General features: G+C 21.3%; 4 protein-coding genes across 7 annotated transcripts; 1 reads left to right on the top strand and 3 right to left on the bottom strand.

The window, feature by feature from the left end:
- Window positions 1–17: 17 nt before the first annotated feature.
- LOC122712579 (translation initiation factor eIF-2B subunit epsilon) lies at window positions 18–2,252 on the bottom strand. Its single transcript, XM_043932348.1, has 2 exons — window positions 1,563–2,252; window positions 18–1,372 (listed from the first exon to the last, which is right to left on the bottom strand). Exons 1-2 carry the CDS (start codon window positions 2,250–2,252, stop codon window positions 131–133), a joined length of 1,932 nt encoding a protein of 643 aa, XP_043788283.1. The 3' UTR covers window positions 18–130.
- Window positions 2,253–2,748: 496 nt separating this feature from the next.
- On the top strand, window positions 2,749–4,668 carry LOC122712733 (39S ribosomal protein L28, mitochondrial). The gene is made up of 6 exons (XM_043932582.1): window positions 2,749–2,990; window positions 3,257–3,423; window positions 3,662–3,920; window positions 3,990–4,133; window positions 4,253–4,428; window positions 4,537–4,668. Exons 1-6 carry the CDS (start codon window positions 2,967–2,969, stop codon window positions 4,589–4,591), a joined length of 825 nt encoding a protein of 274 aa, XP_043788517.1. The 5' UTR covers window positions 2,749–2,966; the 3' UTR covers window positions 4,592–4,668.
- Window positions 4,669–4,760: 92 nt separating this feature from the next.
- On the bottom strand, window positions 4,761–11,481 carry LOC122715348 (probable phosphorylase b kinase regulatory subunit alpha). Of its 3 annotated transcripts, none has more exons than XM_043937478.1 (14): window positions 10,872–11,481; window positions 10,340–10,785; window positions 9,938–10,253; window positions 9,646–9,859; window positions 9,443–9,552; window positions 9,206–9,353; window positions 8,141–8,319; window positions 7,928–8,078; window positions 7,303–7,595; window positions 6,183–6,738; window positions 6,020–6,072; window positions 5,783–5,941; window positions 5,168–5,425; window positions 4,761–5,096 (listed from the first exon to the last, which is right to left on the bottom strand). In XM_043937478.1, the coding sequence occupies exons 1-14, from the start codon at window positions 11,352–11,354 to the stop codon at window positions 4,869–4,871; spliced, it is 3,594 nt and encodes a 1,197-aa protein (XP_043793413.1). In that variant the 5' UTR covers window positions 11,355–11,481; the 3' UTR covers window positions 4,761–4,868. The 3 variants fall into 3 exon arrangements, with proteins under 3 accessions (XP_043793413.1, XP_043793431.1, XP_043793422.1); XM_043937496.1 differs by having other exon boundaries at window positions 7,303–7,523; XM_043937487.1 differs by lacking the exon at window positions 9,206–9,353 and adding an exon at window positions 8,525–8,672.
- Window positions 11,482–12,353: 872 nt separating this feature from the next.
- Window positions 12,354–21,879, bottom strand: LOC122715697 (nucleolar GTP-binding protein 2). Of its 2 annotated transcripts, XM_043938074.1 has the most exons (5): window positions 21,744–21,813; window positions 21,544–21,597; window positions 19,183–19,991; window positions 18,907–19,090; window positions 12,354–14,654 (listed from the first exon to the last, which is right to left on the bottom strand). In XM_043938074.1, exons 3-5 carry the CDS (start codon window positions 19,984–19,986, stop codon window positions 12,526–12,528), a joined length of 3,117 nt encoding a protein of 1,038 aa, XP_043794009.1. In that variant the 5' UTR covers window positions 19,987–19,991; window positions 21,544–21,597; window positions 21,744–21,813; the 3' UTR covers window positions 12,354–12,525. The 2 variants fall into 2 exon arrangements, with proteins under 2 accessions (XP_043794009.1, XP_043794016.1); XM_043938081.1 differs by lacking the exon at window positions 21,544–21,597 and having other exon boundaries at window positions 21,744–21,879.
- Window positions 21,880–22,310: the final 431 nt, after the last annotated feature.

Genomic DNA, 22,310 nt, shown 5'->3' with positions numbered 1-22,310 from the left:
ATTATTAATATTTTTAAGAGAAATATAATAGAAGAATTAAAGAGATTTCATTTCTTATCATAAAGATGTTTGAAAAATTTTTTCTAAATTATTGACTAAATATTTTCTAAATTATAAATTTAATATATATTTAATCATTTTCAGTTTCACTAGAATCTTCTTCAGCTTCTTTCAACCATTTAATAAATGGTTTTATTGCAGTTCTCACTTTATTTTTTTGAAATTCAAAAGAATCAATATCTTTATCATCAGATTCATACCATTCTAAAATTTTTTCTTCTGATAATATATCTTTATCATAAAGCATATGCAACAAATGTTGTAAAAATGGTAATAATTCTTGAGTTGTACTTGCTATCTCCTCTATTGCATGTAAACAATCATCTTGCGCATCTTCTGTTTTAATATAATTTGAGATAATTGGATAAAAATATGTTACCATAATTTTTAAATTTCTTTGATAATTTTGATTAGTTGTAGTTTCTTTTTTTTCTGATAGATAATGAAAAGGCAAACTTAATATGGCTTTAATAACATTATATGTTACTTCGCTCATGGTAATATTGTATGCATATCTTGATGAATTTATTTCTAAAATTAAATTATCACAATTAAGTTTATCTTGAAAACCTCGTAATAAACTATCAATAACTTCAGATAAGAACATATTTGTATCATCTGGAATTGGTGAATTACATTCAGAAGCTTCATCAATACTTGATGTATCTGTAGAATAATTATCACATTCTATCATATCATAATTCTTGAAAAATTGAAATTCATTATCTTTATTAATTTCTGATATTTTTTTTATAGAAATTTTATTATTCTTTGATTCTATAATAGAATCAATATATTCTATTTGAGTATCAATAATTGTTTTAGGACATATTATACATCCATTTATTTGCGCACTTTGTTTAATAATACAATCTGAAAATACTATACTGTTTGTAATACAACAATTATCTTCAATTTTATTATTTAATAAAATATAAGAATTCTTAATTGTTACATTAGAGCCTACTAAACAATTATTTCCAATAATTGATCTTGTAACAAAAGTATCATTTCCAAGTATACTATTTTGGCATAATATGCTATCTTTTTCTAATATACAACCTTTAGCAAGAGTTGCACTTCTATGTTTATATGTACATCTTGGCATATAAATAAAATCTTTTAAAAATGGAATAGCATTTGGTGTAAGTGGAAAACTATGTCTGTTCAAAATATCTCTGTTCAAAATATGATATGCATTCCATGATACAATTGGCAAACTATAGTCTTTAGGATTTAATTGTTGCCAATAAATTCGAGAGTTCAAAATTTCTTCATTTATCAATACTCCTCGAATGAAATCTTCCATTGTCTGTCAATAAAAAATATAAGAATTATTATTTATTATTCTATAATGTTTCTTTTTAATTACATTTATAAAAATTTAAACAAATATTTAATATCATATCATAAACATATTTAAAAAAAAATTTATTATAATTATCATATATATATATTTAAAAGATTTAATTTTTTTATGTATTTTAAGTTATATTACTTACTTGAAAGTCAAAATTATCAGAAAATAATGGAAGTACAGATGGAGAACATAAATAAACATGAGTATCCAAAAAACAAGTGTTAATTTCAATTTCACTATGATTCAAAAACCAATTTAATTCTAATTTTACTTTTTTTTCATCATTTCTTAGTTTACTATAATGTAAAATTTTTTTACTACTTTTATCAGAAACTATTAAACATGTTTCTTGCTTTAAAAAAGATTGATTTGTAGAACCAATATTTCTTAGCACCATAGTCATTGTTGCACCTTTATCTTCGTTTAGTTTTGTACAATGATTTATTAAGAGATTTGTAAGATTAGCATTAATAAATGCATCTCCTCTTATAAGTATAAAATGATTACGTATTGAACCTTTTGTATCAATGTCTCTAAGAGCATCTCCAAGAGAAGTACAAACATCTGATACAATTAAAGAAATTGATATTTTTGACCAATTTTTATGTTTGATATATTTTTTTATTAAATCCACATATTTACTGCAATAAAGAAATAATTCTTGTACTCTAGATTTAATAAGAGTTTCCACTAAATAATCTAAAAGTGGAATATTTATTATGGGCATCAATATTCTTGGAAATATATTTTGTACTGGTGTTAAATTTGTTAAAAAATCATCTGCAAGTACTACAGCTTGTATAATTTCTTTCTTTGTCATTTTTGTATTCATTTTATTATTCAAATTTTGTATCAATAATTTTTAAAGAATAATTAGTACAAGATATTCATTATATAAGATACAAAATAATATTATTTACTAAAAATTTTCAACTATATATTTTTATATTCTTTTAAGTATAAAATTTATTTTGTTAACTTAACTTATAATTATAAATAATTATATATTTCTTCTTTTTTTTTTTTATTGTTATTTTTTATTGTTCAAAATATAGTCTCGATGTATAAACCATGTTTAACATAGATCTGTCATCACTGATCATTATTAGCATTAGACTATTGAAATACAAAATAAAACAATCTTAATGTAAACATTAAAAAAAAAGGCTTCCCACAATTTTATGAAATATTTATTTATGATATTCAAATTTATTTGTTTATATTTAAATAATTAAATTTTATTTTAACCTATTATTGATTACGTTAATCTTATTTTATATTGTATCGTTTGGAATTGATATTAAAATAGTAAGGAAAGTTACGATTTCTCAAATCATGAGATAAAAAATATATTGTATGATAAACTTATTTTATACCACACTTTAAAATACAAATGTAACTATTCCGTGAAAGTAACAATTACAAATTGCAGCAAATATACATATACATATGTATAATTTATACTTCATCTATATTTAATATAACATTTTTAAATTAAATATAATAATTATTCTATTTTATTGAAAAACTAATTAAATCGTAAAATATGTCAATGAAAGAACTGACTAAGGTAATTTTTAAATATTATATTAAAAAATAATTAATAATTTTATTTAAAATTAACCTCAAAAAAATATTTATATATTTTATATTTTGTATATTTTATATATATATATATATATTTATTTATTTATTTATTATATTTGTAAGAAAAAAATATTATTTTAGAATTATTTTAATAATTTCAAAATATTTTATAATGTTAATAATTATATATATATATATAAGTCTTTATGAATCATACATATGAAAGTGTTATGAAACTCAAAATTTTAGCGTTTATATTATATGCCAAAACCAACTCGATGGTCAAAAGGAATTGGTGCAGAATTACCACAAGAATATAAAAAATTTTGGAGAGAATGGAAAATACAAATACCAACTGCTGTGCATTATATAAAGCAAGAGGGCAAATATGTAAGAAATGAAGAAACAGAAGAAGTGTAAATAATTAATAATATATTAATATAATAATAATAAATTTGTTAAATCTTTTCTTTAATATTGATTAAAGAATTTTTTCTTTAATATTGATTTTCTTAAATATTGAATTAAAATATTAATGTATTATATATCAATAATAATTTTTTTCTTATATTAATGATATTTAATATCTTTATTATTATCATTATTTTTATATTCTTTTAAACTTAGTATTATTAAATAAATTTTAATTTTTAGATATCCAGTTCAAAATGTACCATTACCATTATTATATCCTAAAGAATTTCATCAAGGTATATGGGGTGGTGAAGCTGTAATACAAGGTTTTACAAAAAAAAATAAATATGCTCGCAGACACCCTCATTTTTGGTTTCCTACACTTAAAAAATCTGTGGTTTATAGTGAAGTATTAGATACATATTTGAGTGTTGTTATCACCAATAGAACTATTGATTTAATTAATGAACATTATGGTTTTGATCATTATTTATTAAAGGTATATTGTTTACTTGTAAAAAATATTTACATATTTCAAATATCATATTTTATATTTTATCATTTATAGACTCCTGCCTGCGATTTAAAGTCTGAACTAGCACTAAAAATAAAACGTCAAATACTTTTGTCATTGGCTGACAAAACTTTATATCCAAATGATACTGTTAAAAGAGAGGAAATTTATACTAAATATAAAGAATATTTAACACCAGTAATTAACATTTAATTAATTAATATGTTGTTTAATTAATTTTGTTATTTTAATTATTTTGTTATTTTTAATATTTAATTATTTAATTAATATATTAAATAATACATGTATATTTGTAGTATACACGAGAAGAAATTGAATGGTATGGTTTAACATTTAAGGAAGCTTGTAAAAAATGGATAAAACAGAAAGAACAAGTAAATAAAATATTACCTTTAAAACTTCAATTTAGATCTGAATTAATTGCTAAACTTAAAGAAGAAGAAGTTGAAAAAGCAAAAAAAACTTTAGAAAAGTATGTTTAGTAAATTACCTTTTATTTAATTTTATATTTAATGAAAAAAGGAAAAAAAAATAATAGAGTTTTTTATTTTATTTTATTAATGGAAAGTTATTTTCACAGGTCTTCAACATGGAAATTAAATTGGAATCCTTTTACGAGTTCAAAATCGGAATAATATATGTATTACATTGTATAATACATTATAATATTACATTGTAATATAATTAAATAAAATGAAAGAATTTAATTATAGATTAGTAAAAATTATCATATATCTAATGCATTAAAAATGCTGGTAATTTTATTAGAAATTGAACAATATTTTTTTTTTTAATTAAATTTTTATATTTCACAAACAAATTCTAAATAATTAACATAAATATAAATTATAAGATATAGATAGATATAAATCAACTTCAAAATTTTATTATTTATTTTTAAAAAATAAATAATTATGATATTGAACATTCTAAATCACTATCTTTTGGTAAACAATTTAATAATGTAGCTATTGCTCTTGTAATATATGTCATTGTTCCAAAACTACCACTTGGAGCACTATCATAAAAATGTTGACAAACATATGCTGCTCCACCGCAAAGTAGATTTCCCATTGCAGTTGTTTCACGTTGTTCTTTTGGTTTGGCACAACATAAAGTAGCATCACCATCGATCTTCATCTAATTATTTAAAATAGATTCAATATGTATACCTTACTTCATAGCTATTATATTAAATATTGAAATTATACCTGATCATCTAAAAAAATAGCATTAGCCTTATGAACTAATTGTTCAACAGCAATAAGTCCACCCAAGGAAGTTACTACATTATATTCAGTTATTAAAGTCAATACCATTAAAGCTTCGACTATTAGTTGACGATATTCTGGTTGTGGTATAGTATTTAACACAGTTTCTACAGCTAGTGCAAATTTTAATTCTCCTGGTGTCATTTCCTGAGTAAGATTTTGAGGTAGAATTCTGCCTTCAATTGCTAAACCTTGGCACTATAAAAGTTGAAATTTTTAATGAAAAATTTTAAATATAAGTTGTCTTAAATTTTAACAAAATTTTAAAATTTAAAAATAAAATTTGAAAAAATTTGAATTAATTATAATTATAATCTAATATGAAAACAGTTTTTTTTTATGTTAAATATCTATTGTTAAATATCTTGATTTAATTAATCATTAAGTGATATTCTTTATATATATGTGATATTCTTTATATATTCTATATATATATTTATAAATATATATAAATATAGCAATAACGAATAGGATTATATATGTTATCTTACTTGCTTTTCAAATTTTGAGAAAAATTTTATTCATTATAATTTAAGATATAATAAGTATACTTACTCGTTCGAGTACTTGCCATACTCGAGGATAAAAATCTCTTGGTACTCTGTTTAATGCACCATCTAATCTTCTTCGTCGTAGCCATTGACCTTGTCGATCTGGTTCTGCTTCGTTACCATCAGTTTGATCAGGACTTAAGAAACCTCCAATTTGTGATTTCTGAAATATATAAAAAAAATATTAAAATTATAATAAAACTATTAAAACTAATAAACGTCATATCGATAATTTTATTACCTTACTGACTTTACTAGATTTGCAACTGATAACAGAAAAATTTCCTCGACCAACTAAAAATGAAAATATTCTTATTTTGATAAAAATATTTAAATAATAATATTTTTATTTTATTTTATTAAGTAAATTAAGAATATAATAATAAAAAATATGATAAACATACCACTACTAATAACAAATTCTTTTCCACTCATAATATGATGTAAAAGATTTTTCATTTCGAAAGGTGATAAATTTAGCAAATGTTCAGATGCTTCTTCTCCAGTACATATTAGAGTTCTTGATAATTCAGTAGCCATTACTTGAATGATTAAACCTACTCTAAGTCTAAGCATTTCATGAAACAATTGTGGTTCAGTTCTAATGAACATCGCTAAATACACAAGTAATTCCTGTGTTAACATAGCAGTAGATTCATCATCTCCATATGCTTGATGAATTAAAGTTCGTAATTCATTTTCTGGCAATGGAGCAACAATAGTATGTTCGTTAGTTGGTGGCATTCCAACCGTAACTTGTTTCTGACGAACTAATAAATCAGTAACTGCTTTGGCTAAATCTTCGACCCGTTTTCCTAACATACCAGCTGTATGACGTACAATACCCCACATTTTTTGTTGACATGCTTTTTCATACAAATCTTTTAGTAAATCTTTTATCAAAACTGGATGACCTTCTTCTACCATGCCAGTATTAAAATATAGACCTTGAGAATCAACCTAAATGTTTAAATTGGAAATTATTATTAAATAAAGTTAAAAATATCTTTAATCCTTTAACAAAACATAATACTTACATAATACAATTTTTTTATATATATTATGCTTATATTTAAAGTTTTGTAAATAATTTCTCAATGTTAATTAAAATAAAGCTATTTCATTTAGATAAAGTATAAAATTAGAAGTAAAACTAATTAGAAGTAAAATTTTTTAATTATACTGTTATTGTATTTCCTTATTATTATTATTGTTTATATTTCCTTTAATCATTTATTTTTAAAAAAATTATATAGACATTAAAAAGTTAAAATATTATATATTCAATCATTATTAAAAGAATTTTTCATTATTGAATTAAGAATAATTATATAAAAAATTAATCATATGTTATATAAAAAATACATTGTTTCATTATTAATCATTACTTTTTTAATACATTTCATAAAAAATTTTTAAAATAGATTTTAAATAAACAATTCTCTATTCTTAATTATTTCTATGCAAATAATAATCTACTATATATAATAAAATATTTTCTTTCTTATATTAAATTACACTTACAAGATATTGTAAAATGTCTCCTTGTTCTTCTAAACTTTCTGTTTCTCGAAGCATAGTTAACAATTCTTCAACTTCTGTATCTGCATATTGAGTTTCATTTATACCTCTATGCCTATGTAACTTAGGAGAATTTGTCCATGATAATAATTCATTTGTAGGAGAAGGTATTCGATCCATTGAAGTTGATTGCATAGGATTAGAAGTTAATGTTGTATCTGTCACTTCAATAAATGGATTTGTATTTAAAACAGCAGAAAGTCTTCTATCTTCTCCTGCCATCCCAAGAATTTCAGCTACAAATTATATAATTACTTTTTTTTTTCAAAATTATTTTACTAATTATCGAATTATTTAGTTATTATATTGAGTTCAATTTGTAATAATGTGTTTAAAAAAAATTTAATTTTTTAAAAATGTTAAATTTTTTATTCTTATATTTTCTTTTTTATTATTATAATTTGGAAATTAAGAGTTAGTAAACTTACATTCTTGTAGGATGGTAGGAACCATAGTATAGGATCATATTGTATAAATATTTAAGGATCCACTTTAAGTAGCATGCAATAAGAATGTTAAAAAAATTAAGTAATTTGTAATAATAATAAAGAAAATAAATATCACTTACGTTCTACAGCAATTGATCTTGTTTTTTTTATAGCTCCTTTTACTGACATTTTGCGTCTTAAATTTTTTCCACTTCTAATTATAGGTCTATTAAGAAGACCTGTACGATGTGGAAATGCACGCATCAAATGTTCTTCTAAATATTGTTGAACCTAAAATGTGTATAATTTAAAAATATTAAATTACATTAATTTCTAATAAAAATATTATTTACCTGAGGATTTAATTTATCGGGTCTACCATCTTCAGAACTTCCTAAGAAGCTTAGATTTGTAATGCAAGATGTACTCAAAAAATCATTTAAGTTTCCTAGCGAAACTCGAGTACCATTAATATAACCACTTTTTAATTTTTTCATAGTAGTTATCATTGCTAATGGTATCTTTCCTTGATCTGAAATGACAATCATGTATTATATATAATATAAAATATATATAATATATAATATTGATTTTATTGTCAAAAAATAAAAGAAGCAATGTGCAAATTTTATATTGGTTCTAACATATTGTTTTTAAAAAAGTTCTATCCTATTTTTAGTACACATTTTAAATAAATTTTTATCCTGAATGATGATCTAAAGCTGCCTGTGGCATACCTAGATGATTATGAGTAGCAACAAGTGTTATAGTTGGCCTGCCGAGCATTTGCTTCCAGTTGATGGTGAGGAAGGCCAAGTTGGTTGTAAAAGTGTTGGCAAGGAGGGCTGCATCATTTGTCGTGTAGTACTCCTCCGCGTCAAAGTTCTAAGACATGCAACAAACGCGCACACCACCGCACACATAAGCTGTCTTCTTAGAATGTTAGATTTTATATTGAAGAGAAAACGGCCTTTCCTCAATTCCTCTTTGTTTTTTTTAAACTATTTTATTTTCGTTAAAATATTCAACATTAATTGATTTTGCTCATGATGAAGACAATAACACTTAACTTATTATACGATAAAAATTAATAATTAGCAAAATATTAATAATAGCTAATCAAATTGCATTAAGACCTTCCATAGCCATTAAAGCAAAACTGATAACAAAAACAAATGCACGCATGCAGGCAGACATGTTAGATGTTCTTTGGATAATGTATTTGCATAATTTCAGTAAGGAAACTTTAAAATTCCGAAAGGAAACTTCTTTATTTATATTTTAAAAACTATATATTTTATCTCTGTTACTTTGAAGCTTTATAATCATGAAATTTTATCATTACAATTTTTTATGTAATTGACAAGAAAAAGTAACACAGATGAAAACTATAGTTTTTAAATATTAAATTACTGTACCTAGATGAATGTTCTTGAGGGGCATGACCACAAGAGGCCGGCCTAACATGTTCTGCCAGCTAGACTTCAAGAAATTAATTTCGCCTTTGAATATGTCAATCATGAGCTCATAGTCCGATGCGATGTAGAAGCGGGTCATGTCTGTCAACTAATGTTTGATGCAAGAACAAGAGGCAACATAAGAAAAGAAATAAAAGTACAGAGAGATGACAGTTCGATAAATATCAAAATGCCTACCTGTGGAGTGAATGCAAATATTTTATCATTCAAGGAATATAATTTACTGGTACTCAAAATTCCTACATCTCTTGATTTACGCCCAGATAATCCTAACTTTTTATTTCGACCTAAAAAAAACATTATAAATAAATACAAAAATAATTAAAATTTACAAAATAAATAATAAATTTATGAAATTGATAAATTTATTTTAAAAATACCTAAATATGTATATAAATGACTAAGAACTTTTGCTGGTTGCACTTCAATTGGTGCAACTTCTGCAATTGTTTGTACATGAATATCATGTTGAGCTATTTTTTCTCTAATTTCAGCATCTTCTGCTAAAATAACAACTTGTACTACAACATCTGGTTTCTTTTCACTACATAAACGTCTGTTTAATGGATCCAATTCTCCCACAGCAAGAAATCCCTATTAATTAGAAATATGATTTAAAAAAGATAATTAAATAAATTTCTATTTTTATTTTTCCTATATTTATATACTTACTTCTTGTAATAATTTTCCTAATATGTAAAGAGATTGAGCCCACATAAATGGACATCTACCTAATGCAATACGTTTCTGACTACCTGGTTCAGCATATTCAGCTGATACATTTGCAGTCTCCACAGAATATAATTCAGGTACTAATTTTATTCCATCTTCTGCTTTAATCATTATTTGTTCTAATTGTTTTGTATATTCTATTACTGCATCTTTATTGCCTTGGAAACAGTAGTCCACAATTAAATAACAAAAAAACAAAGGCCATTCACATTCTATATTTTCAAATATACGTAATTCCCATGGTTCATAATAAAGTCTAATATAAATATAATTAATTAATAAAAATTGATTAGTAAATGTTAAAAATATGCACAAAAATAAAATTTAAAAATTATATTTTACCTATTAGGATCTTCTTTTGGCGTTTTATATCCATCTCTCAAAAATCTTTTACATCCATAATGACCTTGTAATTTTTTAGTAATTGCATCTCTTGTTAATTGAATTAAATTAGGTTCATCTACAGCAAATGCTGGAAAACTTATAACAGATAATAATCCACTATCTAATTCTTTTGAATTTGATTCTCGTGGTAACATAGATTGTAAAACAGCTTGACATTTTTGTGCTTCATCTGCTAATACATGAATTACTGAGGTAGGTCCACCTCTTGCACCAAATAAATCCAATTCATTCATTGCTTCCATTGCAGCTTTTGCCATTCCGATACTACTAGCATTTAATTCTGGTAATCCATGATTTGTTTTATCTCCTCTTTCCCAAATTCCATAATCAGGAGTACAATAAGCTGACTCTATATAAAATACTAAATTTTGAATGAATGCAACCTAAAATTAATTTTATATATTTAGAAATATAACATAAAAGAATATTTTATATAAAATGAATATTAGTTATAATATAATGTATGTACCTCATCCAAATTGAAAACAATTTGTAAACCGGATGCTGTCATTTGAGCTAAAATTAATAAATAAAGAGATATAGCATCTATTTGAAGATGACCCCATTCTGTATCACCCACAACAGTTTGTCCATTAACAGAGCTATATTTAGCATGTAAGGCATCACATGGATTTTGACTGGATTTAAATTGTTCAACTTTTCCTTTTTGTTGCATCATTGCCATTAATAAACCTCTCATTAATTTTACACAACTTTGTTCAAGTTCATATGTTTTGGCTCTATCTTCATCTGCATCAGCAATCTTTTTATATGCCATTGAAAGACCCCAAACAGCAAGAATACAGTATACGTTATCACGAACCCATGCATGATTATTTTCAGGACTAGCAGGAAAAAGTCCTGTAACTGCATTCTGATGTTTCATAATGATTTTGTGTACGATTCGTTGATAATAATCCAAACGAACACCAGAATTACTACGACTACGCATTTTGAATATGTATATTGAAATTTTGAAAATATTTATAATTCTATTTTCTTAAAAGTATATTAAATTTTTATAATTCAAGTATATTTATTATAATTAAATATATCATTCATTGCATTTTGTGGTTATGTTTGAATTATTTCTTTAAAATATCTTTATACAATTTTTAAAATACTTATTTGCTTACTAAAATATGTATATGTATATATGTAAATATATCATATAAAAACTTATTATATGCACATTTTATATGACATTTAATATACAAATTACAAAATATGCATACAAAAATTTTATACAATGTGAAACGAATGTCAAACACAATAGACCTCTATATTACCACTAAAGAACTACAATATATATCTTGTTTGAGATTATAAAAAAAAAACAAAAATATAGACAAGGATAATAAATAGTGAGATAAAGATAGAAATAGATTAAAAATTATATATATATATATAAATCAATTATTTCTATGGAATAAATATAGATAAGAAAAGTAAATAATAGAAGGCTAAAAAAGAAGGAAACTAAAGATAGAATAAAAATTAATTATCAGTAGCATCTTTTGAGTGTCAAACATCTTTTTAATAAATTCTAAAAAAAATTAAAGAGATAGCAGTGATATTAATTTTTTTACTCTATCTGTATCCTTTTATTTGTTTTCTTTGTTTATATTTCATTTGCGGTATTTTAGAAATGGCATTAACTTATTCTATTTTTATCTTTTTCCTCACTATTTACTTTTCTTATCTATATTTGTTCAGCAAAATTTATGCAAATTTATTCAAAAGATTTATTTTATTTATAAATATACCTTATATAATATATCAATTTATATTTTATTATGATTGAACAAATAAATTTATAATATAATAATTTATAAATAATGATTTATCAAAAAATTACTTATATAAATTTTAAATATATATTTTATTTATTTATGGATTTTCTAAAATATATAGAATCTTAATATATTAAAAAATAATTTGTTAAATTTATCAGTATCTTCATATTCTTCATTTTGCTATTTATAAATCAATTTATTTAATATATTTTTAAAAAATATAATATAAATAAGAAAAAAATTTAGATATTGTAATTTATATGATATCAATAACTTCAAATAACTCAATAACTTAATATATGGTTGTTTTGATCTTTTCCTTGCAAATTATTTTCTTTTAATTTTAGGAATTTTTCTATTTCTATTTCTATTTTTTACATTAGTAATTTCATAAAAATTACTTCCAATTTTTTTTCTCTTATTGGCTCTTTCTATGGCTCGTCTTTGTTTACTTGTTAATTTTTTTCCTTTTTCCATTAATGATTCCATTTTAGAAGATATGGAAGAAATTTTAAATATACCACTACTTGATGTAGTATTTGTGTTCAAAATTTCACTATCACTAGAATCATATTCTTTTTCCACTTCATCATATATACTTTGTAATAAAGTATCTTTTTCTAATAGCAAATGAATATCATCATCAGAATATTCTTTATTTATTTTATTTTTATTTTCTAGATTTTGAGCAATTTCTTTCTCTTCTATTATTTCTTCAAATTGTGTGGTTTCTTCATTCTTATTATCTAAATCTGATAAAACTGATCCAATTTCTTCCATATCATTATTTTTTTTATCAGAAAAATTAGATTCAAGATATAAATTATTTTTTATATCATCACCCGAATATGGTAAACCAACTTTAATTTTTCGAAAATCTTGTACTACAGATAATTGAAGAATTATTTCTTTTGATGGATTTTTATCCTGAATTGATGTATTCCCAATTTTATCTATATTAATATCGTTATCTTTTTTAATATTATTTTCAATTGCAAGCTCGTCAGTCATTATGTTTATCAATGGCTCTTCAAAACCAGGAGGTGGAACATAAAATGGCAATTTACCACGTTGCCAATCATTTAAAATCATTCGTGAAATAATAGTGATATCAGGTTCTCCTTTTTTTAATAATTTTCCACTTTTACGTGCCAATTTTTCTAAAAAATCAATATGATTATCCCATTCCATAATTTTATAAGTCTTACGAATATAATCTTCTTTTACTCGTGATAATACTTCTGAAACATAATCTTCAGGATTTTGAACAAGTTCTACTCTTACTACACCTTTCAAAACTTTTTCTGTGTCTGTTTCTGCTGATGGATAAACTACACCTGGACAATCTATTAAGTAAATACGTCGCATCAAAGTAATATATTGCCATACCTTTGTTTCTCCTGCTATTGGTGCAACCTTACATACTTTTTTTGATCTTAATGTATTTATAATTGAACTTTTGCCTGTATTAGGATATCCTATAAAACCTACACTGATTTGTTTCTTATCAATATGAAGTTTTGCAAATTGACGCAGCAAATTTATCAAAGAACCTTTACCAAATGGATGTGTCATAGAAGCATGAAATGCAATTGTTGGATATTCTGTACTTAAAATTGTAACCCATCTTTGTGTTACCCATGTTGGAACAAGATCTACTTTATTTAAAATAAACATTAAATGTTTATGAGGCTTTTCTGTTTTGAGATATTTTTCTATTTGAGGTGATCTAGTTCCTAAAGGATCTCTGGCATCTAATACTTGTAAAATAACATCAGAGGAATCTATAACTTTATATAATTCATTCCAAATTCTTTTACTTTGTCCTGCAGACATAATCCAATCTCTTTGAGTTTCTCTAATACCATCATCTGGACGTATAAGATCAATATCTTTAGAGTCTTTTTCCATGTTATATGTTTCTTCCTTTTCTTTTGCTAATTTTTGTAATTCATCATATGATGATATTATCAAATTTGGTTTTTTTCGTATTTTTTTTGGGCCAAAAACACTTTCAAAACTTTCTGTATCTAATAAATGTACTCTTGCATTTATAGCTTTTTGTTGAAGTAATGTTATTGGTAATTGTGTAGATTTCATAATAATATTATAAGGATCTTTCATTGCTTTTCCTAATTCATTTTGAAACTTTTGTAAAGCACTTTGAGAAATAACTCTTGAATTACCAAACCATTTTTGTGAAGGTTCTACACGAGACATAGTACCAGATGGTTGCCAACCTTGAAATGGTGCTGGACTAATAATATGTCCTTTACGATCACGCTTTGGTTTTTGATTACGATACATTTGCAATCTTTTAATTGTTGCTTTTGTTCGTACTTTTGCTACACCCTTTAATCCTTCTATAGATCGTTCAGGATTCATACTGTGTCCAGAACGCTTAAATCCCTCCTTTCTAGGAGCTTTATTTGTTACGTGAGATTTTGCCATTTTGTCTGAAATAAGTATATTTATAATTCATATAATTCAAATATACATTCAAATATATATGTATTAATTATATTAATTATTATTTTTTTAAATTTTATTTATATTAATTTTTATATTTCATTATATCTCAATATTTATTCAAGTTTTTCTACTTACATTTATAATTAATTATAATTATTATAAAATATTATTATTTAAAAATATTATTAACTAACTAAAAATTAAATTTGAATATTTTTTTTTCATATAATTATAAAAATTTTTTATAAATTAATTCTCATGTACATAAAAAAATAACAAATTAAATTTTAAAAATTTCATGAAAGATTAAGGTTAGATATCTACACGTGTACAATACTAATTATACATGTGTATAATACTATTAACTATAGAATAAAATATTTATATGTATACTATTGATATATATAAGATATAACATGTAATTGCATTATATACATCGAAATATAATAACTTATAAATTTTTCTTTTTTCATATTCTTTCACATAGAATAAGAACTTTATTACAATATATTTCTGAATAGAAAAAAATATTTTAAACTATATTAACTATCTAAATAACGAAAAATTAATATGCCATTCAATTTAAAAAAAAATGAAAATAATTTTTTAAGACTGAAAATAAAACCCGCTAAAAATTCATTGAGTTATTGGTTCATAAAAAATATTTAAATAAAAAGAATATTGAAATCTAAAATAGTTTCGCAAAAAATAACTTGTAAAAATAATTTTTATTTCATTTTGTAAATATAAAATTAAAATTATATAAGAATTATTTTAAATAAAGACAATTATATTTTGGAGATATATTTTATTTTTCAAAATATTATAAATTTCAAATTACAGACATTTACTTGTAAATATATATAAGTAATTATACGTGAAAGGTATTTATAAAAATATATTTAATAAACAATATTTTCCTTAAAAAATAATAATATATTATGAAAAAAATATGATATGTATTTATAAACATATTATCTTATTACTTCATTTATCAAATATAGTTAAATATAAATTTTCATCGTAGATTAAATATAATATAGATAAAGTAACATTATAGATATAATTATTTTTATTCCTAATAAAATATTATGCAGATAAAATTAATCATACTAATGATAAAAATGTATTAGAATATTATATAAGTAATATAATTTATTTTTTACGATTTATTTTTATTAAATGATTCTTTTATTTATCTATATATTTTTCAATTCTTTTTTTGATTTTTTTAAATTACTAAAATTAATTATAATTATCTCTTCATTCAGAGACTTATTGTATATATTACAAATGAATACAATTATATGTCAAAATTTTGTTAATTAAAAACTTGGTTCAATATAATATAGTTTAATATCTTTACAAACAAACAAACATTTTTTTTTTGTAAATTCACAAGTTAATTATTTCTGCAACTTTAATTTATTAATTAACTCCATTATAACAGAGAAGTTTTTTATTTTATTATTAAACTTTTTGGATACTTGTATTATAGAATAATTGATTACTATATAATTTATTTATAAATTTTTTATTTTTATAATAATAAATAACATTATTATATATCCTTTTTATATTTTTTTGACTAGATAAGTTAAGTTTTATTTAATATAATTAAATAATTATAATTATATTTATTTGATATATTAATTAAATAATTTAAAATACATAAAATATATATAAAATGTTTCTTATTTCAATATTTTTTCAATTTCAATATTCAGAAATATCATTGATAACATGAATACTATCATTACTATAATAAATAAAACTAAAAATAAAATAGATTTTTTAAATACAAGATAAAAGATCTTACATTCAACAGAAATGAATTTCTAATCAATTTAAAAGATTTTGATAATTTCAAAATCTTAGTTATAAATTAATAATTTATAATTATTAATTACTAATAAAATTTCTCAAAATAGAATAAAAAGTTTTTTCAATAATATTTAATATTTTATATGTTTTAATTAAAAAAATGGAATCCTCTCTAATTAGAATATTAATATATTCGTGATTTTTGAAAAATTAATTCTGATAAAAATTAATATACAAAAATATCAATCAAGATTTATTTATTATTAAGTTGTAAGCAATTTGAAGTTTGTATTAAACAAAGCGAGATAGAAATAAAGTGAAATTATTTTGTCTCTATTATGCTCTCATATTCTGTTGTTGTCTTATTTTATTTAATGCGAACTTAAATTGCTTATAACTTAATTATAATTAATTGCTTATAATTAATATAATAAATATTATTATATATTAATATAATATAAATTAATAAATAAGCTTTTACTGATATTTGTATTGTTGATATTTGTATTACTACTTTTATTTGATCTCTAGAATCGATCTAGATTCATGTATATTAAATATTAATTTATATTAAATATATATTAAATATTAATAGCATGTATATTAAATCTTGATTAATATTCAATTGACTTGATTAATATTCTTGATAAATTTCAATATATCTTACATATATGTTTTATATATATAAAAGAATTTTCAGTAGATTTTTAAAATTCATTTGAAATTTTTATGACAATTGATAAATTAAAAAAAATAAATGTAACATGAAAAATCACTACTTACAATTATTGGTTCTGCAGAATTTTATATATTATAATCAATTTATATGATAAATATATGATTTTTAAATTATTAGATTTCTAAAATTATTTATTATATTTGAAAAATTACAGATAAAATAAATATTTTATAGATTTTTATAAAAAGAATTATTTACAAAATTATGTCAATTTGTATAAATCCTTAACTTCATATTTATTTTATACAAACTTTGTTGTACCTGTATATAATTTATTACATAAAAATAATTATATTGTTTCTATTTATAATATTATATTTTTATTATATATATTGTATTGTATTAATTTCAAAACGTGTGAATGATTGTAGAATAATATTAATGCATGTCAAAAATAATTATTTAATTTTTTTTACAAAATTATTAAAAAATTTTTTTTTATAAGTTTTGAATAAACATAAAATTATAAACTGTTTCTTTGAAACTATTACAGATATTAATTTGCTTTTTTTTTTTAATTAAATAGAATAATTAAATATATTTGATAGTAAAAATTTGGATAATATAAAGATTCCTAGGACAATAAACATAGTCAAATTTTTTTTGAAGTAGAATTTTTTATTTGGGTAATTGATATTAAACTTAGTAATAATCTAATTAAAGAATTATAATTATTTGCATATATCATTTGCAATGTATCTTTTTTCTAATATGATTTTATTCAAAATAATAATTTAAGAAAAAAGCAAATCAATATTTATAATGGTTTTAAATGAACACAGTTTGTAACATCTTATATAGCATTGTCTATATATTAATAATTTATATATTAATAGGTAAAAATATCAAATATTACAAATTTTATATGATTTATGATATAGTAATAAAATCATTTTTTAATTAATTTTTAATTTTTTAATTTTTATTATTGAAACAAGAAATTTTTTAATTTTTTAAATAATTTTTTATTTATTATTATTAAATTTCTAAATTATATTTTCTTAAATAAATAAATTAAAAACATAATCTGAATACTGTGAATATTTATATATATATATATATATGTACATACATACATACATATATTCTCTTTTTTGAATATTCTAAATCTTATTACTAGTTAATTTAAACACATGTATATGTCATATAATATACATTATAATTAAGATATTTTATGACAATGACATATGAATTTGTTTCAACTTACAGGTACAAAAAGTGCATATGAATATTCTTTTAAATATATTGGAAAAAGATTTTAATACTTTTTTATACTGTGATTGGTTCCTTATTTACATCATGTTTGTACTCCTTATTAACAACATAAAATTTATACTTTTTTCCAAACAATCCCCATATAACGGCAACATTTTCAATGATCAAATTGAAAGGAATTGTTGATAATGCTCCACATATACATAGTATAAATCGAGCAATACCAAATCGAGATAATGAAAAAGATTTAACTACACCAAAAATATACATATAAATATTTACTGCACCAGCAAAAGCACATAAAAAATCCATAAGTGGAGGGCAAGTAATAGGATAAATTCCAGCTAATATAATATTTGAAGTAGAAAGAGGCATTGTTACCCATGAGTAACAAGATATACCTAGGAGCAACTTTTTATTTAAGGGAATAGCTTTGGAATGTACAACAAGTAATATACCTTGTATCCATCTTTTTCTTTGTTGTATGAAGTCCCATAATGTAAATGGTGATTTTTCCCACATTTCACCATCTATAAAATTAAATGAATACCCTTGGGTAAATGCTTTCATTGCAAAAAAACAATCTTCTGCAATGGATCCATCTAATCCATTGTTAAAAGAAACTTGTTTTTCTGCACCCATCTGTAACAATGAAATTGTTTCTATAATATTACATAATATGATTATAACTAAAAATATAAATCATATATATAATTCATATATATAACAATTACTTGACTGACAACATAAGAACCTTTCATACTAAAGAAAGGTTTATGAAACATTGTAAATTGTAATCGTAGTTTTCCCATATCATCTGCTACTCTAAAACTATCTGCTAAAGTAGTAATCCAATTAACAACATCTTCATTTGCATATGTTATTAATCCTTGTCCAAATTGATGCTTTCCATCCAATACAAAATTTAATATTCCACGAATGGAATTTTCAGTAAGTAAAGTTTCTTCATCAAGATGTACAATCCAATCATTATCTGCTAATTCATTTACTGAATGTTCTAAACAATATTGTAAAGCACGAGCTTTAAATAAAGCACCACTACTTGTACGGTAATTCGGTGGTACTATAACTTCTCTAATTCTTCTATGAGCAGTTAATCCAATTGGCTTATCACTAACTACTTCAATTTGAAAATTTTCCAAACCAATTTCTATACATTTATCTAAATTTCTTTTCACATTTGCTTTTACTAATTGTGGATAATCTCCACGTGTTACTATTCTAATACAAACAAATGGTGCAAGTAATGGTGAACCTTTTAAAACAATTTTATCTGGGAATGCATTGTATATTATTAATCCAACAAAATTAAATAAGGCTTGTGGAAAAGAAAGAAATGTAAGAATCCGTAACAAATATAATATAAGTGCACCAAAAAATCCATATTGAATCCATGGATCAAATATTTCTTTCTTATTATTATTCCATCTAAGTCCTCCAGTGATTAACTCAAATACAATTATAACAATAAATAATAGGGAACAATGCAAAATGTGTTTTATTACACTGTTCAACATTATTCCTGAAAAATAAAAAATTAAAGATATTAGCAATTATAAATATATAATATGCATATATATATATATCTATATATATATATTTCTATATATATATAGATTGATATATAAAAATATCAGTTTATTATTGAATTTTATTTAAAAAGTTTATTTATTTAGTAAGTTTATTTATTGAATTATAAGAAATTTATAAGATTTATAAGATAAAACAAAACAAAAAGAAGCAGAATGCAATGGTGTAATGGAAATGTAGCAGTTTCTTTCTATTTCTTTTTGTTCGTCTAATGCTTTGATTATTTATAACTTAATAAATAAATCTTAATTGATATTTTTTATATATTTTTGTTTTTTTTTGACTTTCAGAATCAACATTTCAAAGATATTTAATGAATATATTAATACCATATATAGATGCATATAATCACAATTTATAATATATTATTAGTAATTATATATACTATTATTATTTTTATTAATATTTTATAAAATATTAATAATTGTTAACTTAATAATCATTTTTTGCTAAAAAATAAGAATATTTTTACAAATATATAGCTATTTCATATATAGTAAATAAAAAATTAATTAATGATTATTAATAATTATATGTTTATAATAAATAAATATTAAAAATGAAATTATTTTTATTTAAATAAAAATTACAATAGTATCTTATAATTTAGAATTGATTTGAACCTAATCTTGACAAAGATGGTATCAAATATTCAATGAATTAAATACAAAGATAAAATAAGGTAATGATTCATACATTTATCTATATTAGATATATTAAAATATATATTAGATATTGCTTATATATATTGTATATAATATTATATATATTGTATATTATATATTGTATAATTATTATTATATTAAATCTTTACAAATTATCATTATTATCATTATTACATATAAATTTGATAAAAAAATATAAATTTCACATAATCATAATGTTTATTATAGATAAAATAAATATTTTATTATAGATGTTTAAATATATTTAATAAAAAATTAAAATTTATATAATTTTGTTAATTTGTATTTTTATATTTTAATTACAAAATTTATATATTTTAGTAGGTTTTATTATTAATATTATTAATTACTATTAATTTAAGTTTATAAAGCAACAAAACAAAAATCTATACAATTTTAAATAATATGTAATTTTTTAATAAATAAATAATAAATATATTTTCATGTAACAAAATATTACTGCATATTTTTTTTGTAAATTTTGTTTTTATTTAATTTAATATTTATAAATCTTAGCAATATTATAATCTATTCTTTTCACATCAGTTTGAACTTTTAATTTTTATGAGTTTATTATAACAAAAAGTATATGATTTAAATAATTGTAATTTTAATTTTTAATAAAGAATAAACAATTTTTTAAATAAATAACAAATTATATGTATTATATAAATTTTTATAAAGGTCCAATAACATTAATATCTATTGAGAATTTATTATTTACTTAATATATTTAAATTAAATGTATTAAAATTATTAATAATTAAAATGTATTAAAATGTTATTTTATTTATGTACCTTTTTTTGTGCAGCCAAATATTAATGTAATATATTAAAAAAAAAAATTCCTTGCTTCATTGTTCGCAGCAACAATATAAATATAAATTAATTATAAAAAAAAATAATTTATGTGATTATGAATCGAAAATATTTTTATAATTTCAACAACGCGTCACTATCAGTATTACTGATTTTCATTGATTCAAAGAATGACTTACATTCTAACATTCTTCAATTGTTATACACAGAAATGACTGATTATCAATACGAGATAAGAAAACCATATCGATCTTTGAAATCGTAATAAATATTAACATTCAATATCAAGGTACTACCAGTTCAATAATTATACTGATTATAATTACTTTTTTATTTTCCAATATAATTCTTAAAATAAACTTCTATGATTGGTTGTTTATATCTAAATAAAATTAAATTCATAGTTTTTATAATATTTAGTATTAAATATTATATATGAAAATATTGAATATTTATTGCGTATTATTTTCAATAATATATAAATATGTCTCACAATAAAAAATATAAATATATGTTAATAATAAAAATAAAATATGAAATAGAATAATTTTTGTATCGACAAAAATTTTGGATGGATTTTCAATAAATTTATAATTATTAATGTTATTATTAATGTTAAAGAAATTAAATTTAAATTAATGTGTAATTTAGTAACATATAATGAATCTATTCATTTACTTATATATAATATTAAAAAGTATAAAAAAAAATAAAATAATATTTAATTTAATAATAATACAGTAAAA

This window comes from Apis laboriosa, unplaced genomic scaffold, assembly GCF_014066325.1.
Source record: "Apis laboriosa isolate Shangri-la unplaced genomic scaffold, ASM1406632v1 scaffold112_cov148, whole genome shotgun sequence".
Classification (NCBI taxonomy): Eukaryota; Metazoa; Arthropoda; class Insecta; order Hymenoptera; family Apidae; genus Apis; species Apis laboriosa.
This window is presented reverse-complemented; position numbering and strand designations above follow the sequence as displayed.

Coding starts and splice junctions, on each gene's coding strand:
- LOC122712579 (XM_043932348.1), bottom strand. CDS start 2,252: ATGAATACAAAAATGACAAAGAAAGAAATTATACAAGCTGTAGTACTT. Junction 1,373..1,562: donor CTGATAATTTTGACTTTCAA/GTAAGTAATATA, acceptor TTTTATTGACAG/ACAATGGAAGATTTCATTCG.
- LOC122712733 (XM_043932582.1), top strand. CDS start 2,967: ATGTCAATGAAAGAACTGACTAAG. Junction 2,991..3,256: donor CAATGAAAGAACTGACTAAG/GTAATTTTTAAA, acceptor TCAAAATTTTAG/CGTTTATATTATATGCCAAA. Junction 3,921..3,989: donor TTGATCATTATTTATTAAAG/GTATATTGTTTA, acceptor TATCATTTATAG/ACTCCTGCCTGCGATTTAAA.
- LOC122715348 (XM_043937478.1), bottom strand. CDS start 11,354: ATGCGTAGTCGTAGTAATTCTGGTGTTCGTTTGGATTATTATCAACGA. Junction 8,079..8,140: donor CCGATAAATTAAATCCTCAG/GTAAATAATATT, acceptor TACACATTTTAG/GTTCAACAATATTTAGAAGA. Junction 6,739..7,302: donor GAGACATTTTACAATATCTT/GTAAGTGTAATT, acceptor TTAAACATTTAG/GTTGATTCTCAAGGTCTATA.
- LOC122715697 (XM_043938081.1), bottom strand. CDS start 19,986: ATGTTGAACAGTGTAATAAAACACATTTTGCATTGTTCCCTATTATTT. Junction 19,091..19,182: donor GTTCTTATGTTGTCAGTCAA/GTAATTGTTATA, acceptor TCATTGTTACAG/ATGGGTGCAGAAAAACAAGT. Junction 14,655..18,906: donor AAGAAAAAGATGGATACAAG/GTATATTACTTG, acceptor TACTTATTTCAG/ACAAAATGGCAAAATCTCAC.